Source organism: Micropterus salmoides, unplaced genomic scaffold (genome assembly GCF_014851395.1).
Source record: "Micropterus salmoides isolate LMB-PRFRI ecotype aquatic unplaced genomic scaffold, ASM1485139v1 Ms_hic_scaffold_17, whole genome shotgun sequence".
NCBI lineage: Eukaryota > Metazoa > Chordata > Actinopteri > Centrarchiformes > Centrarchidae > Micropterus > Micropterus salmoides.
The window spans coordinates 2540748-2558829 of NW_024040817.1; the positions used below are offsets into that span (position 1 = coordinate 2540748).

Consider the following 18082-nt stretch of genomic DNA (forward strand, 5'->3'; position numbering starts at 1 on the left):
GTACAATTTATAGCCTGTTTAAAAATAATAATAATAATAATAATAATAATAATAATCTTTATTTGTAGAGCACTTTTCAAAAACAAGTTACAAAGTGCTTTAACAAGTGTAAAGACAATACTACCCAAGAGACAATAATACAAAAACAATATAAGATAAAAGCATGAAAACATTGAAAAGACTAAAATACACGTTTAAGATAAATATAAAATTAGTAAAATAGAATAAAATAGAAGGCATAAAATAAAGTCAAATAAGGCAAAAGTCAAAAGTCAAAGTAAAAGTTATTACACCACATCCTGAGGGGAACATGAACCGTCTGTTCAACATTTTGTGCCAATCGATCTAGTAGATTATATTTCACTGGATTAGTGAAAAGTTTGACCTAGTGGTGGCATTAGAGGAAATGTTCCAGAGTTATTAAGAGTCATAATTTAGGCACTCTGGATATCTGTACCAGATTCGTGAGAATCAGTCTAATAGGCTAGTTGCTGAGATATTTAAATCTAAATTGGTGGACTGCCAACCATAGAGCTGTGCCGTTAGCATGGTTAAAAATATAAAGCAGCCTGCCTTATTCCATAGTTCACAGCTGTAACAGGAGACTGTCCTTGAGTGTGAAACAGTGGAGACATCTGTAGCTCATTTAAATTCTTAAATACACAATATTCTTTGTCCATTATTTTTTTCCCCTCTAATTTTCCCTCTCTGGTTTCTATTGCCTGCGCTGTGATAAAAACATTCGTTTCATCGGCCAATTTGGTTTTAAAGAGCAGAGTTAGGTTTCATGTACGCTGATGGAAATTATGTTATTTGCAGGAACATCCTACTGCAGCCCTCCACCTACTCAAGAGCGGCGGCGGCTTTGGTGAGAACGGCGGCGGCTTTGGTGAGAGCGGCTTTGGCGAGAGCGGTGAGAGCGCCGACAGTACTTGGGTTTTGGTCGTCTGGGTCATTGGCTGCAAGGATGAACAGAAATGTTAACTTTTGTATAAATATTGTAAAGATTATGTATTCTGTATGGTTAACTTACAGTCTATTGGTAATTAATATTATTAAGTCTTTCAAACATTTTTTAGTGCAGATTTATTATGATTAACTGAGATACTTACAAGAGTCACCATCTGTAAACCATGCAGAAAACAGAAAATGAATTTAGGACAGTATATTTATAATTATTATCATTACATGTATATACTGTACATGCACTATATGTATTTTTATTTAACCTTTATTTAACCAGGAATTCCCTTGAGATTGAAATTGGAAAAACATTCTGAGAAGCAAGCAAAGGTACCATAAATTGGGAAAGAGGGCGCACAAAATTCTGAAAGCTCTAGGACGATTAACTCAATCCAAACTGAAACAGGTTCAGAAATTAACGATGAATTCAAACAGTTTTACACACATTTGTACACATCAGAACCACTAGAAAATCTGAGTAACATTGATGAATTTTTCTCCATGATTGAACTTGGCCAGGAAGATCAAAATAGTCTTGATCTGCCCTTTTGGCCTCTAAGACTCGAACACTCCCTGAATCATTCTCTACAGCCACAATTACTGTAATTTACAAAAAAAAAATAGAGATCCATTGAAATGCTCTTCATATCTGTCAATTTCATTGTTAAATGCAGATTATAAATTCATTTCTAAGGCCCTGGCAAACAGACTGGGCCAATACCTGACACAACTAATGAATCCAGACCAGTGTGGCTTTATTTCAAAGCGCTCCTCAGCTAATAACCCATGTAGGCTTAAGACGCTGAAAAAGCCTTTGATAGGCTAGAGTGGCCATATTTATTTAAAGTGTTGGCCAAGTTTGGGTTCGGTCCATTATTTATTAGTTGGGTTCAAACTCAAAAAACAGCACCAATGGACAGATTTCATCCACATTCCCTTTAAGCAGATCAAGTCGACAGGGATGCCCCCTTTGTCTCCGGCACTTTTTGTCTTAGCAATCGAGCCTTTAGCTGAAGCAATTAGACAAGATCTTGATATAAAAGGGCTTTCAGGTGGGTCACAGATGACGTTATCTTGTACTTAAAAGATCCTAATAACTCTCTCTCCAAATTACACACTGTACTAAATATTACTTAAATACTAAATACTATAAGGTAGATTTTGAAAAAAGTGAAATAATTCCATTGACAAATTTTGATCACTCCAAACTCCAGCAAGTCTATTTAGATGGCCTATGGATGGTATCAAATACCCTGGGATACCTCAAAAACCTGTACAAACTGAATTACCTCCCACTGCTCAGTAAGATGGAGGATGATTTACGTAGATGGGTGGGCTTGGAAGAGTTCATTGTATTAAAGTGAATGTAAAACTGAGATTGCAATGTTTCAATCCCCGCCCATTCCATTACCACAATACTTCTTCAAACGCTCTCAATAGATATGTCAGATAATCTTTTTATGGACTTGTAAAGTACCCCGGATTTCCATGGGAAAGCTAACATGGGACTGTGGCTCAGGGGGGACTTTGATTACCAGATTTTAAAAAAAACTACTACTTGGCAGCTCAAATGAGGTTCATCTCATCCCTTTTTGAGGGGAGTGACGCCCCTTCATGGGCACAAGACTGCACCCCCTGAGAGAAAAGGTCCACAGCGAAACAAACAAACAAACAAAAAAAACAATAACACATCTCTAAACCTAAAGACCACAAGCAGCGTTTTCACGATCACACCCACAATCACCACTATAAACTGAACAACTGCACCTGATGATCTAATCATCGCCACAGTGTTTGGCCAGAAAACTAGTGTCCAAATAATACCATGAGAAAAAACTAAAAAAGACAAACACATAAAGTACATACATAAGTTTCTTACCCCATTCCTTCTCAACATGTAGCCCGGATGCAGCGTGATTCACTTCACAGGTGTAATTGTATGTAGACGTGTCGCTCTTTAAAATCTCCACACTGTCTCTTCTCTGGAAGGTGTCGTCGTCATTTGGTCGAACGCCAAAGGTAAGCACTCCGTCCTCTTCAGTCAGAACGCGGCCGTTCCTTTTGATGTTCAGGATGACGTCTTTCGGGTAGAAACCTGTGGCCAGGCACGTCAACATGACCTTTGTCTCAACTGCGGTGTTCTTTGTAAACATGAACACCTCAGGTGGAGCTGCACAGAAAAAAAAAGCAAAGTTATTGTTTGCTGGCGGCCAAACAGAAACGTACAGGCACAGTTTCCTGAAAGCATCTTAAGGCTACGATGATGTTAAAACGGGTTCCTTCTACTCACACGAAGAAGCTCCAGAACGAACCTCAAACTACACGCTAAGTGTTTGACATGTTCTCTCTTTTTCTTATACGTCTTCATCTCTTCTATTGGTACAGAGCCATATTCTGCATCTTTTGCTTTTCTTTTTTTAATTAAGATGTGTATGTTTTTATAAAATAGCAGTTCTAATGCAGAAATGACATTCAGAACCACCACTTCCTAAAACTTCTTCCTTCAGCAGCCGCAGTTTACTTTCTTAACCTGACTTCCACTCAGGAACATGAATTATAAATCTGTAGACTTGAAACTTCACGTTATGCTTCAAGCATCACCTTGAACTGTCATCACATCACCAGCGAAGCTTAGTTTGGTCAGGTTTAGGAACCTAAATACGTAACATAAATTAGGGCGGGTTCCTACCATGTTTAGTCCAATAGAACCAAACACTGGAACGTTTACCCGCTTGGTGCGGCTCCTTTGGGTTGGTGTGAACGCCGGACTCGAACTCTGGTTTCGGACAAAACAACCGCACTAAAGGGGTGGTCTCGCACCACTGACAAGTGAACTCTGTAGCAGTTAATTTCTGGTATGAACACCATTTTCAGGCTCATAATTTTATTTAGAGGTTCTACTAGAGCAGGTTTACATGGTTTAATTGTCAAAAAACACCATATTTTTTGTCATACTGCACATTGCTGCAGCTCCTCTTATCACCCTGGAGGGCGGAGGTGAGGGCAGGCGGCGGCCGGACGTCTTGTCTGTGTGTGCTGCAGCTCAGTGTGTTTCTACACCAGGTGAGCATCATGTGGTACAAAGTTTAAAGCCTAGTCACACTACTCGATTTTAAGCCCGTTTTGCCGGTTGGAGAGCTACGCGATGGTCGCCAGTCATTATGTATGAACTACTTAACGATGCATCCCTGGCACATCGCAGACGCCAGCCAGATATCTAGCATGGCAAATATCTGGGAGAGTCGGCCGACTCGACATCCACATCCAGCCAATGAGAGCAGACAGCTACCTTTTCACCGAAAACCACTTTTAACTCCCCTCCAGCTCTCTCTGTAGCTCAGACAATCCCTGCTACCTGAGCTAATCCGTTCTTTCACCCAGATTCTTTGTCTTTATAAGAACAAACAACAGATGTTTTGTCTGTAGGTTTACCATTTCATATTTAAAGTGTGTTTTCTAGACATGTGGTTTGAAGACCAGCGTTGGGTGACTGTGACCTGTGACCCCCTGTCACCCATCAGTCACGTAGTGTGAACGCCACAACAACTTCAAGACTTCCGTCACAAGACGGCAAGTTGTCGGCCGACGCTGAAAGTTGTGTAGTCTGCACAAGCCTTAAGGAAGTAAAGGCTGGACTATAATCCATCTGTGTTCAGGAAGGAGCAGTGTTTTCTGTGGGAGATGGGAACTCCCTTTTTCACTTTGCAAACCTGTTACATGCACAAAAAAAGTATACAACTCAATAAAGGAGATGGAAAGATAAATGATAAATATGACCTCTTTAAAAATCTTGTGTTTGCATACCAAAATGTTGACTAGCATGGACGTGGACTCGCGTCAAAGTGAGATACCTCCTGAATATTTGGGCTGCAGAGAACGTTTCACTTTCTTACTAGAGAAAGTGTTTAACAACACTGACGTATTCAAAATATTAAATGAAGACGCAATGATTTCAGCTGCAATGTTGTGTGAGTTTTTGGAATAGTTTGAGTTTTGCCTTTGTGAACGCAAAGTTAGACCAGTTAAAAAATATGAACAGTGTATCATCCTCATACCGATTTGATTCAGATACCGAACCTTCAGGTGTGAACCCGCGCAAGATAACTTAAGTAAACATACGGGCGTTTTGAAGCTGCATTCGCCCATAGTCCACGAACTTCTTCAACCACTCCATGCACTCGTACTCCAGGTAGCCTTTGGTGTAATCTTTAAGGACCTGGACCCCATCCCACTTCCTCTTGGTCAGGACGGCCGCTTCAATTGGGGCGACCCAGACTTGGTCGACGTCGTCAAAGGACAGGAAGTCGTTTCCATCGTAGGCGTACTTGTCTATGCCGCGGCGGAACCTAATCGTGCCGTCAGGCTGCGTGTCGCCCTCACAGCCGTGCATCCACTGAAGAACATGGACGTCTGAAACCGGAGGTAATGACAGACAAACATGATGAGCTGGGTCAGATTTGAATTTTTGATAGAGCATTTATCTGTAATGTTATTATAGTTGATTTCATGGTTTTCATCAAAAAGTGGTCGTGGTCTTTCTTGTTTCATGGATCTTACCTGAATCATTTTGTCCCATTCGTTTCTTCAGGATGTCGATGTTGACGTTGAACCACTGCTGTTTGCTCAGGCGGGACTGTGTTCCTTTCTCCCAGTAATCTGCAGGCAGTCTCTCTTTCATCCAGTCCTGTTTGGGAACTTTCTGCTGGTGCTCACTGTCAAAGTAGTCGATCATCCTGCCGTCCAGCAGACCCATGGCTGTGAACTGGTGGATGCCCGGGAGTCCGACAGGTTTGGAGAGAGCCGTGTAGGTGTAAAAGAGGGAATGTCTCTCTGAGAGTCACACAGACAGACAGATATTTATTAGACAAGGCAGATAATTCATTAGACCCTGTGGGGAGAGTGGTTTAGTTTTAAAAATGTTCAAGTGATTATAATGAACAGTAGAAATACAAGTTACTGTGGCAGAGACAAGTTTTTGGTATTTCTGGTTTGTTTGGTATGAACATAAATTGAACTGTAAGTGACATTAACATTACTCCTGAGCTCAGTCTAACCGATTTAGGACAAAGGACTCAGGACAAAAGAAAGTAAAATGTAGATTCTCTCAGTTTCTGTATTCTCATTCTGACTTCCACCAGATCAGACATTAGGCCTATTATTTACTCAGTTAAGCTGCTTCCTTCCTGTCTCCCAGTAATTGAGAAGTTGTGTCGCATTTGAGTCAAGGTTCAGTTTTTGTTCGGCAAAAATGTCAGGTTTACTTTTATTTAGTTAACACTGACACATAAAGGTTCATGTTCAAGTCACTATATTATTAAATCTTTAATGAATCAATGACGACTCCTGCGTTTGAGGAATGCTTGCTTTTTTTTGGTTTAATTTTACAGTAAACTGACAGTTTTTCCACCGTTGATCAGATTAAATGAACAGCTTTAGGACATCATTTCGAGCTATTTCAACGTGTGATAGTGTTTCACATTCACTGAAACAAAGATCAGAAAGTCAAGCGATTATGAAGCAATCTTCATGACTGTCGGGGCTGCACACGTTTTCATGTACATGACAATCTTCAATTCTCTACAGGGAGATACTGTTTGCAGACTCACTTCAAGTATTTTCCACAATGAGAAGGTCCATCATAGTGGATTATCTGATCAACGCTACTGTATTTTAGGGCCTCAAATTTTAAAGGCCTGTTAGTTTTTGTTACCTTTTCCATACTTTACCTACATTTTCCTGTTGATGTTCTTGGATTTAATAGTTTTCTCTGACTTAAAAGTACAAAAGGGGGTCCGTAAAAACCTTAACCTGAATCTGTGTAATAATCATGTTGTATACGGGGAAGATATGCAAGTCTGCATGAAACATAAATTAAATTTCTTGTATTTCGACTTTATGTCATCACTTAGTTGCAGTATCAGGCGTGTGGGCTGAGTGGAAATCAGCATCAATAATTTCTTATTTTTTCCTTTTCCTGCTTCACATTTACACTGACACAACTACTCACGGCTGTTCACCATCAGTCCCGTCCCCAGCAGTATGGAAACTGCGACATAATGCATTATAAACACAGAGATGGCTGCCTTCATGCTTTTAAATCTCAGCTTGTTGAACTGTTGTTCACTCTGTTGCTGCTTCGTTCCTTTTCCTCGTCGCTGTGCACAGACGGTGCAAATTAAGGACGCTGTTGCTGCTTTTTATCCAGATTTCGCAACTATTTCGAGCCTACTTGCAGAAAACAGCAGAAGAAGCGAAAACGCCCCGTTTTGCAGCGAATGCTACGCAAGAATCGTCATCGTCTGGCTTAGCCAATCATAGGCAGAGGAGGACATTTTTGTATACTGTGTATTTGGAAAGCACTTTGGGTTGTTTTTATATGTGCTATATAAATAAAGGTGACTTGACTCAATGTCTTTCCTAAATTGTTGGCACGTGGCTTCACAATGAAATGTCTTGAATTAATTTGAACTTAAGACAGAAGCAGGAAATATTTAATGTTTGTCACCGCGATCTTACAATCAAATGGTTTTGTCATTTCACACATAATGCAGACTTTTTGGATATTTTTTTCAACTAACAGATTGGTGCTCCAGGAGAAATATTTCATTGTATTGTCAAAAATATATTTACACAATCATTATAATTATTATCACCAGGAGGGAACTTTTTCACTGGTAATTAAACAAACTATCCTCACATTTCAGCTATTAATAAACAGCTGGATAACAATAGTTTCAAATATAAATTTAATTTATTGAAGGATAACCCCTTGAGATGCAGCATCTCATTTTCAAAGGGGGTCCTATACCACAAATACATAATAGACAAATACAAAACAGAACATTACAAAACTACATATATTACACACACACATATACAGATAACTCGCACACCCACTCTCACCCACACCCAATAATCAACACCCTCAGTTAGTATAAGGAAAAACAACAAAATAAAATAATCCTATAGCTAACTATACCAAACATTCAACCCAAAGCAGATCAAATTATTAATTACTCTGTCTGTAAGCCAAATGTATAAGAAACCAACATGGTTAAGTGATCGCATTAATAACATGAACAACCAGTTTTAAAAGCGCTAAAGACGAGATAATTTTATATTTGCTTAAAACAATATCTCATGAATTACTGTGCTTAGAAAACCCACCAGAAAAAATTTACCAGTAAATTACCAAAATAATAATGTGTTTACAGTAAATCTTTGCAAACAGTCCTATAAATTTAAAGTCCTATCAGTCAATTAATCAATCAGTCAGTGAGCATATATGACAGATAAACTGCTCCTAAAAGTTTTTTAAGAGCTTGATAAAAAAAAATCCTGTATTTGCCGTATAGTATTAATATACAGTGGTATGAATATAAGCATTACATTTTAAATGATCCACGATCACCCACTAAAAATACATTGATTACTGTAGGCTAAAACCTGGTGACTTGTTAAATAATCATACCAGTGTATTTAAATATTTTAGCTGCTACAAATCACATATACAGACATACATATCACATATATAAAAAAAAGTTTGCATCCAATTGTGTCTCAGTTTTGAGGCAGCCATTGGTTTCCATTCACATCTAGTCTTGTAGACTTTGAAACATCCTCAGGTTACATAATCCACAACAACAAACATCAAATCTGTTGTGATTGTTGTCAAAGTAACATTTTCTGTTAGTAGTAACTGTACAATGACTTTAACAGTGAAAGCAAACGTGATGCTGACTGTCGTGGTACATTTATAGCAAGTCTCAATTCAATGCAAGTTAATTTTTTTTAAAGCATAAAATGAAAATAAAATATTAAAATAAAACTGAGTCGAATGCAGAAGCCCCTAAACCTGCATTATATTGGCCAATAAAAAATGATTTGCATTGAAAAATAAAGACATTTTGTAACTTTTACATGTTCATTGTTCTTTGTTGATTTCAAATTCCCCGTTGAATTTGTATCCCACAGTAAATGTATTTGTTAAATAGGTGAATTTGGTTTGAAGAGAACACAGTGAGTCTTCATGTACTCTAATGAAAATAAAAATGATCTGCAGAAACTTCAGACTTCTATTCCAGAAGACTTCGGGCCGGGAGTTGTTTGAGCTGAGTAGCTGCATTGATGAAAAGAAGTGTTATTTGATATATTATATTTATACACACACACACACACACACACACACACACACACACACACACAAAAATAGACACTTACAACATGGAGGCCTATCTGCTCTCTCTGTAATTTTTTACATGCATATTTGGTGATGTGTATTTCTTTCCTTAAAAGGTCAGTTCACCCAAATTATCACATAGCCTACTGTATGTTCTCCGTGTTGATGTTTATTTTTTATTGGGGTTATTTTCTACACACATCGGAAACATTAAGGCTCATCATCTTGTAACTGTTCTCAGGGCTGCCCACGACTGAATATTTTCCTTGTCGTTACTCCAAGCTGCTTGCAGAGAGCACACGCACCTGACAACATCTCATTTAGTTTAGTGATCAATAACCTCTGAACAATGAACTTCATGAGACTTAAAGTAGTTACCTTGAGGAGGGTTGGCTCCAGCTCCTGTGAATAAAAGAAATGTTAATGGATCATTGAATATAATCAATGGCATGGTCTAAATCTGCATCTGTCGTTCCATTAGCTGACTTTTAAAATACACAATTTATGGACAATCTAAAGGTCACTTAATTCAGTGGTGAACATTTTCATTGTCTCAGTTTTAAATGTTTCGTTTTCATAGTGTTAATGTTTTATTGCGGCAGATAAATTATATTGTAAATTTCATGAAATTTTAACAATTGGGAACTTTTGGCTAACTCAGTGAATTAAACACCAAAAATATTTTCATCACATCCTTTATGTTCAATAATGCCATTCCTTCAAACCTGCTCATCAATGACCAACACTGACTGTAGTGGCCTCAACAACCAGAGATATTTAAGGGATAAAATCTGTACAGACAGCAGGGTAGAACACATTTCTCTAGTATTTCGGTATTTATTGTCAACACCAACACCAAACTCTAGTTAGTAATATGCTCAGTTAAAGCATATTAGCATGCTAAGATGTTTACAGCAGCATGGTGGGTTTAGCTTGACGTCCCTACTACACGACACTAGCGGGGCTAAAGAAGATGAAATGAACTCCATCAGTTACTGCCTCTTTATCCTGCTGTTTACTGCACACTTCAGGTCTTGTTCACTGACTTTAAAATGTCCATGTTGCTTAAATGTTACTACAAAGCTTATACCTCAACTTATATTTAAGAAAACATGGCTGGTAACTAAGCAAAGCACTAAAGATTTATTTCGCTCCACTGATTTGCCTTTTCTGAACACGACAGCCAGAACCACAACGGATGCGACCACCACCACCACCACCACCACCACCAGCAGGACCATTACACCTCCAGCAATCATAGATGCATGTTCTCCAATGTCAGGAGGTAGTTTATGATCTAAAAAACAGAAAACATTCACATTACTTTTATATTCACTCACTTTGAACATTATTTTTTTATTGTATTTGTTTGTTTTTTCAACTATGGTGTTGATGTATGCTGCAAAAATGTAAAAGCTAAATGATAGAAATGCAGCATTTGGTTACATTAAGAAAACATGAATTTGTGCTGGTGAGAAACAGGAAAAGAGGATGTTCCATGTCAAGTATCAAAGAGGTTTCTGACCTTCTACAAGTTCAAAACTCCATGTAGCATGTAACTTCTAACTATGACACAAAAATTAATTTATTGATTGATTATAACTTTCTAAACCAGTGGTTTGGCCTTCGGTTCCCAAACCTTCTGACTGTTGCTGTAGTTATAAGTCGTGTAACAGTCTGATCATTTTTGGTCTCACTGAACTTCCTTGATTTGAATTTGTTACCATAACGGACAGAAATGATGACCAAAGTTAACAAAATACCAAATTTTAAATTAAGCTGAATTATTCTTCAAGTTGACCTCTTGGTACGGAAATTTGACCATCATTTGACCAACCCAATCTCATCTCAGGCGTCATTTATACACGCTTTGAAGAAAACGTGGCTATTGTGCACAAAACATTGATTTTGCGTGTGTATGATATGCTGCAGTTTGCTATAGCGTTGCAACACAAAGGAGGTAATGGTCCTTTCAGACCAAACGCGAATCTTCGCGTTGCGACGCGTTCCTCGCGTGAGTACATTCGCTGCAAGTGTTAACACACGATGCAAGAAGGCGATTTTAACGCGATAACCCTAACCCTAACACAACTCGCCTTTACTAGAACTGCCTGAACCCAAAGTAAACAACATTACATAGCAATAAACGGATTAAACTGATGCCGAAATAACTACAACATGATGTAGATTTGTTAAACATATGAATTCATGCTTTGTCAGGTCTGTCAGCAAGACAGCAGGACAACAACTACTAAAATGTTTGTTTTCTGAATGGAGTTTGGATCGATCAGGGCTGTGCTATGCTAACTTGGTCATAGTAAAGTACAATGATAGCTGGAAGTTACAGACACATGTTTTATGAACTCACCCGGTAGTTCAACCTCCTCACTTTCTTTTTTCCAGGTAATGTCCAGTTTTTATATAAATATGAAGTCGTAGTACGACAGCATAACGGCATAGCTGTCAGAGCAGAATCCGACCAACTATGGGTGTTTATTTGTCCAATGTTTGCAGCGCTGCTCCCTGCTCCTCTCCCCCACGTTTAGCAGCTCTCAGCCGGCCAGCAGATTTTCAATCTCCCGCTCTGCCTGGTCCTCTCCACACAACGCTCTGAAGCCTCGGTGATGTACGGACAATCTCAACACTGATAGGCTATCGCGACTCAGCGTCGTGCGACTTCTTCGCTTGAGTTGGAAATATTCAACTCACGCGAATTTCTTCGCGTTGCCTTCGCGTCGCCAGCCCCGCCCCCTTCGCGTCGCACCCGACAGGAAATCGCGGCTCTACGTGTCTTTGCATTGAGTTTGTATGTAAACTCACCGCCCCAAACGCTCGCGTCGCTTTTGGTCTAAAAGCACCATAACCCTACCTGCTAGCACCGTGAGGCCGATGTGCAAAGCACATGTCGACCACAGCTGGTCAACTTGCATAAATTTACTGACTTAGGTTTAGGCACTAACTTCTGTGACGGTTAAGGTTAGGGTAAGTTGCCTTGGGGGGCTGTCAACTCTTAAACACAAACATCGCTAGCTAGTTAACTAGTTAGCGACCGGAAGCGCTAGCGTTTCCCAAGGGCATCATACACACGCACATGGGGACGTCTACTATACACGAAAAAACAACGTTTAGCATGAAATAGGGGTGGTGATAATGCAGTGGATAAGACACGTGCCTTTGGTGTGAGAGACCCTGGTTTGAATCCACTGTGAGACACCATTGTGTCCCTGAGCAAGACACTTAACCCTTAGTTGCTCCAGAGGCGTGCGACCTCTGACATGTATAGCAATTGTAAGTCGCTTTGGATAAAAGCGTCAGCTAAATGAATACATTTAAATGTAAATAAATATGCTTGTCAAGCGTGTATATATGACGTCTGACATAAGAACAGGCTGATTTGACACTTCCTAACAGTAAACATTGCAAAAACAATGACAAATGGCGAAAAACAAAGAATAAGAAACAGGTTCTTACCCCATTCCTTCTCAACATGTAACCTGTATCCTGGGTGATTCACTTCACAGGTGTATGTAGACATGTCAGTCCTTAAAATCTCCACACTGTCGCTTCTCTGGAAGGTGTCGCCGTCATTTGGTCGAACGCCCGATGTAACCACTTCGTGCTCTTCAGTTAGAACACTGCCGTCCCTTTTGATCTGCAGGATGATGTCTTTTGGGTGGAAGCCTGTGGCCAGGCACGTCAAAATGACCTTTGACTCAACTTTACTGTTCTTTGAGAACATGTACACCTCAGGTGGAGCTGGAAAGAGAAAAAGAAAAGTTATTTGTTTGCTGGTGAGTGCGCTGTGATGCTGTCCGGAGCCTGTGAAAGAGCGCTGCACAGCCTGCTTTGACAGGGGGGAGCTCCTTGGACTGTTCCCTGTAGTGCACAAACAAGCGGCGCCAGGCAGCTGTTTGGGCCACGAAGCAGGACAGTGTGCGCACAGGGCAGAGGAGGTCAGAGGCAGCTTCTTCCTCAGACCTATGAGGAGGAGGGAAAAGGCCCGTGAGGGTAATCACTCTCAACCTAACAGAGCTGGTGATGCTCTTAGGCATAAAAGCTTGGTTTTGGGCTCAGGACAGCCAAGCTGCAGTCACCCTGGATCCGCAACCATGTGTGCTTTTACATATCAGTCTGGCTTTATCGGAACCAGCGGCGTGTAAAAAGATTGTTACGCCATCATGTCGGCTGCAGCTTTTCACACATAGATCGTTCCGTCTCTCTGTCATTAACTCCCCCGGCCCAGAGGTGGACTAATTTGGCTCCGTACCTTTCATACATTGCAGCGGGCCTGGCGCAGCGTGAAAGCTGCTAGTGTTTATTATTAATTACAAAGTTGTAGCTTTTAGCTGGCTAGCAACAAGTGTAATGTGGCGACATTTAACCACCAAACCAACAAAAGGAAAGCAGACGTTTTTCTTAAAACGAAGGAAGATACACTGTCAGATCTTCGAATGGTACCGCTGTCCTCCCCAGAGATCAAGAAGTATGATTCATCAGGCCTGTGCCTCCACACTTCCTTCAGGAAACGCCCAGGCAGTGGACCGGCCTCCGGGTCCAACCCCTGGTCCAAACACCAGAGTTGGAATGCCGACCATCTGGTGGAGTACGAGGACTGAGTGGAGGCGGCTCTCGACCCTTGGATGGTGCACACCACCTCCTGTGAGAGACCTAAACCTTCCAAGCGCTACCTCTCAGCGGCAAGACCCATTGGGGCTCTATAGCGGATCTTAGGGACGAGCTCTTAGGCTGTGGGGACAACCAGATAACGGTGGGCGGCAGCCCTCTGAATGATGGGGGGGGAGCTCTCTCATGAGGCCGCCGACAGATGGAAGGGAAGTAGTGGCGGAGAGCGAGACGGTAATATCCCCTGAGAGAACTTCCTCAAGGCTGGAGTCAAGGCTGACGTCCACCAGAGGTTGGAACAGAGAGACCTACGGACGGTAACAGCAGGTCGAGGGCTTCGTCCAGGGAGCCACACCTTCTTCAGCGTGCTCCAGCCCAAGGCACGCCTCACCTCGGGGATGGAGGTCCCCCGGCAGGATGAAGCCTGTCTCACAGACGCCACACATCCGCACGGATGTTGCCTGCTGAAAGAAATCACTAGCAGGTATTCTTCTGCTCTTTAGACAGCTCAGTGCTCAAGAAAAATGGGAGCCAACGGCCAGGTCTCACTGTTGTGTATATAAACAAGATAAGGACGTAAGAGAGGCCCACACTGCGGGTGGGTGTAGACAAGCTTTTCTCAGTGTAGGGGTAAACCCAATAGCGATAGCCTTAGAGGGCAAAGCCTATACGAAGTAGAACTTCTATATCCCTTTCCAGACGGCAGCAGGGTGAACAGGCTGTGGCTGGGTGGGTACTGTCCTTTAGTATCCTTCGGGTTCTGCGGAGGCACCTCACCTCAGCGATATCACTGATGCTCGGGAGATGGGGACCAACCCCTGAGGGGGACTTTTTAGGGTTGGGCATGGGGGGGCGTTAATTTAAAATCTCTCCTTGGGAGCCAACATTGTCCGGACCAGTTGGAAAAATTAAACAAGTATTATCCATGTACTGATTCGATTCAGAAACTAGATCTTTAGGTGTGAATTTGCTCTTAAGTAAAATAACTTAACTAATCTAATTTAAGTAAATTTAGTAACCTCTTCATCGCACACAACAGCACACGGACAGTTGCACATTCACAACAGGATGCAAAGACCAGTCTCACTCCTCCCAAACAACACTCACTCACACACAAAGCACGGGCAAAAACCCACCACCTCATGCAGACTTTTGAGCTCTTTATACAACATCACCTGACATTTTTTTCTCTATGGCGTTTGCACATACAATACACGCCAGCTCTGCACAATAAAACTACAGCCAGGATTTCTGTCCCACCACACAACACAAAGACTGCACTCATAAAGGTGCTAAATGACATTTGCCTGTTCATTGACTCAGGCAAAGTTTCTGTTTTAGTATTGTTGGATCTTAGTGCCACTTTTAACACTGTGGATTATTATTCGTTTTTATATTATACCTAAAAAAGCTGACCCATGCATAAATTCTAGTATATCGGATTAATGCAAAGGTCTATTGCAAATCCATCCTATTCAGAGTACTGTTGCCAGGGTAAAACTAGGAAATACCCCACCACATTATACCAGTTCTACAATCCGCACACTGACTCAGGATTGACTTCTCGTCTAAAAATGACTCTGTGGCTCCGGGCCAAAATATTTTCCTAAAATTCTTGTGCTATACGAACCCCTGAGAACCCTTCAGACTAGCCTCAGACTGGCTGTCCCAACAGTAAGAACACAATGGGCTCACAATGGTTTGCGGTGAAACATAATAAATTTGACATTAGTTAGTAGAAATGCTCATTGAAAAGGATCTGAAATCAACTGTTATCAGTTAATTATCTTCGAGAAAATATACCAGCAGTTTGAAGCTGCATTCGCCCATAGTCCACGAACTTCCTCAACCACTCCATGCACTCGTTCTCCAGGTAGCCTTTGGTGTATTCTTTAAGGACCTGGACCCCATCCCACTTCCTCTTAGTCGGGACGGCCACGTCAGTCGAAGCAATCCAGACTTGGTTGACGTCGTCAAAGGACAGGAAGTCGTTTCCATCGTAGCCGTACTTGTCTATGCCGCGGTGGAACCTAATCGTGCCGTCAGGCTGCGTGTCGCCCTCACAGCCGTGCATCCACTGAAGAACATGGACGTCTGAAACCGGAGGTAATGGGTCAGATTTGAATTTTTGTGGTTTTCTGGTTAAGCTTATTTTTTCTAGTGCTTTTATCACTCTACCAGCATTTCATGGCCTTCATCAAAAAGTGCCAGCTTGCTGCCCTTCTCCTTTCATGGATCTTACCTGAGTCATTCTGTCTCATTCGTGTCTTCAGGATGTCGAGGTTGACGTTGAACCACTGCTGTTTGCTCAGGCGGGACTGTGTTCCTTTCTCCCAGTAATCTGCAGGCAGTCTCTCTTTCATCCAGTCCTGTTTGGGAACTTTCTTCTGGTGCTCGCTGTCGAAGTAGTCGATCATCCTGCCGTCCAGCAGACCCATGGCTGAGAACTGGTGGATGCCCGGGAGTCCGACAGGTTTGGAAAGAGCCGTGTAGGTGTAATAGAGGGAATGTGTCTCTGAGAGTCACACAGACAGACAGATATTTATTAGACAAGGCAGATAATTCATTAGACCCAGTGGAGAGAGTGGTTTAGTTTTAAAAATGTTCAAGTGATTATAATGAACAGTAGAAATACAAGTTACTGTGGCAGAGACGAGTTTTTGGTATTTCTGGTTTGTTTGGAATGAAAAGAAAAGAACTATATCTGTAAGTGACATTAACATTACTCCTGAGCTCTGTCTAACTGATTTACTCAGGACAAAAGAAAATCCTGACTTCCACCAGATCAGACAATTTTTTACTTAGTTAAGCTGCTTTTTTAAAGCCTCCAACCAAACTGAGAAGTTGTGGCGCATTTTGAGTCACATGCAAAGTTCAGTTTTTGTTCTGCAAAAGTGTCAGTTTTACTTTTATTTAATAACACAGACACATAACTGTTTATGTTCATATTGAAGTTATTAAATTATTAATCTTCGTTGAATCAATGACGACTCCTCACTTTTGAGGAACGGTCTGTTTTATGATCAGCACTATCTCTCTACAGGTGCATGTTTGCAGAAATATGGCGATTTCACACTTTCACACCCAGAATAATGTGATCCATATTTAATTAATAGATGGATTTCGACCAACAAAACAAAATGGTAATTTCTTGTAGTGTATAATATGATCAATCCTACTGTATATTATGGCTTAAAGTTATATATATAATTTATTTTTAGAAAAAATATTTCTTCTTATATAAACAGTGAATATAGGATCTGTATTTTGAATTTCCACTTGCTGTCATCACTTGCAGTGTCTTACACATGTGGGCTGGGTGGAAAATTAAAACTCAAATCAATTTTTAAAAACAGTATAAATTTATTTCTTATTTTTACCTTCTCCTGCTTCACATTAATACGTCAGAAAACTCTGAACTCACCGCTGTTCACCATCAGTCCCGTCTTCGAGCAGGACGCAACCAAATACATTGTTAACACAAAGTTGACTGCCTTCATATTTTTAATCTCCGCTAGTTGAACTGTGTTTCACTCTGTTGCTGCTTCCTTCTCCTTCACTTCACTTTATGTTTGACAGCAGATGGTGCATTCAGGTGATGCTCCAAAATAAGGACTGTTGCTGCTTTTTAGTCACATCCAGGTTTCAGAAAGGCAAATTAAACACTTTTCATGCTGCATGAATTAGTCATGCTTTTAATCAGATGACTGAGGCACTGAAATAAATAATAATATTGTCATAATTAATTTAGTTATGACAGTTTTAACAACTGACTGATCACTAATCCCATAAAACACCAGACATTTGCTGGTTACAGCCTCTCATATGTGAGGACTGCTTTTCTTTTCTGTTTCATATTAATGTAAACTGAATAACTTTGTTATTTTCAGCTGGTGGTCAAAATAAATCTGCAAATTAAAAACATTCTTTAAAGACCTTTGGGCTCTGGTAGCTCTTCTAAAGTTTTTTTAACTGGACACTTGAACGCACAGCTACTGCACTTCGTCATTATGTGTGTGGTTTTGTTGTGATTTGTTGTTCCCTTAATTTCACCTTCACCGTCTGACTCTTCCACTTTACAAAGTGATTGGTCAGCTGTTAAGAGATTTAACACTTGGCAGGATTTAATTTTCTCTCTCAAGCTTAATTTCTTCATTCTCCTCACAACAATTTCTGTCACTTGTCATGTGAACAACTGAGTGCAAAACCACGACTGGCTTTAAGGAGAGACGGTGCCTTTGTGTCCCATCCTTTGAATGTTTGAATGATTCATTGTGTGGTGGTGAAACTCTATAATTTGGTGCAGATATTCAAAAT

The 18082-nt window shown here is 40.7% G+C and overlaps 2 protein-coding genes across 2 annotated transcripts; both read right to left on the reverse strand.

Moving 5' to 3' along the window:
• Positions 1–682: 682 nt before the first annotated feature.
• Positions 683–7229, reverse strand: LOC119908114 (H-2 class I histocompatibility antigen, Q10 alpha chain-like). Its single transcript, XM_038725867.1, has 6 exons — positions 6971–7229; positions 5521–5793; positions 5083–5373; positions 2843–3133; positions 1113–1124; positions 683–959 (listed from the first exon to the last, which is right to left on the reverse strand). The coding sequence occupies exons 1-6, from the start codon at positions 7050–7052 to the stop codon at positions 844–846; spliced, it is 1065 nt and encodes a 354-aa protein (XP_038581795.1). The 5' UTR covers positions 7053–7229; the 3' UTR covers positions 683–843.
• A 1743-nt stretch (positions 7230–8972) lies between these two features.
• Positions 8973–17342, reverse strand: LOC119908113 (BOLA class I histocompatibility antigen, alpha chain BL3-6-like). The gene is made up of 7 exons (XM_038725866.1): positions 17190–17342; positions 16008–16280; positions 15569–15859; positions 12614–12898; positions 10308–10439; positions 9521–9544; positions 8973–9082 (listed from the first exon to the last, which is right to left on the reverse strand). Exons 1-7 carry the CDS (start codon positions 17263–17265, stop codon positions 9039–9041), a joined length of 1125 nt encoding a protein of 374 aa, XP_038581794.1. The 5' UTR covers positions 17266–17342; the 3' UTR covers positions 8973–9038.
• Between the last annotated feature and the right edge of the window lie 740 nt (positions 17343–18082).

Bases quoted from the DNA above. Each gene is read 5' to 3' on its own strand.
- LOC119908114 (XM_038725867.1), bottom strand. From the start codon at position 7,052: ATGAAGGCAGCCATCTCTGTGTTTATAATGCATTATGTCGCAGTTTCC. The intron at 5,374-5,520 runs GTAAGATCCATG...CTCCGGTTTCAG, and splicing joins AATGGGACAAAATGATTCAG to ACGTCCATGTTCTTCAGTGG. The intron at 3,134-5,082 runs GTATGTTTACTT...TTTTCTGTGCAG, and splicing joins AATGCAGCTTCAAAACGCCC to CTCCACCTGAGGTGTTCATG.
- LOC119908113 (XM_038725866.1), bottom strand. From the start codon at position 17,265: ATGAAGGCAGTCAACTTTGTGTTAACAATGTATTTGGTTGCGTCCTGC. The intron at 12,899-15,568 runs GTATATTTTCTC...TTCTCTTTCCAG, and splicing joins AATGCAGCTTCAAACTGCTG to CTCCACCTGAGGTGTACATG. The intron at 9,083-9,520 runs GTAACTACTTTA...TCATCAATGCAG, and splicing joins TGGAGCCAACCCTCCTCAAG to CTACTCAGCTCAAACAACTC.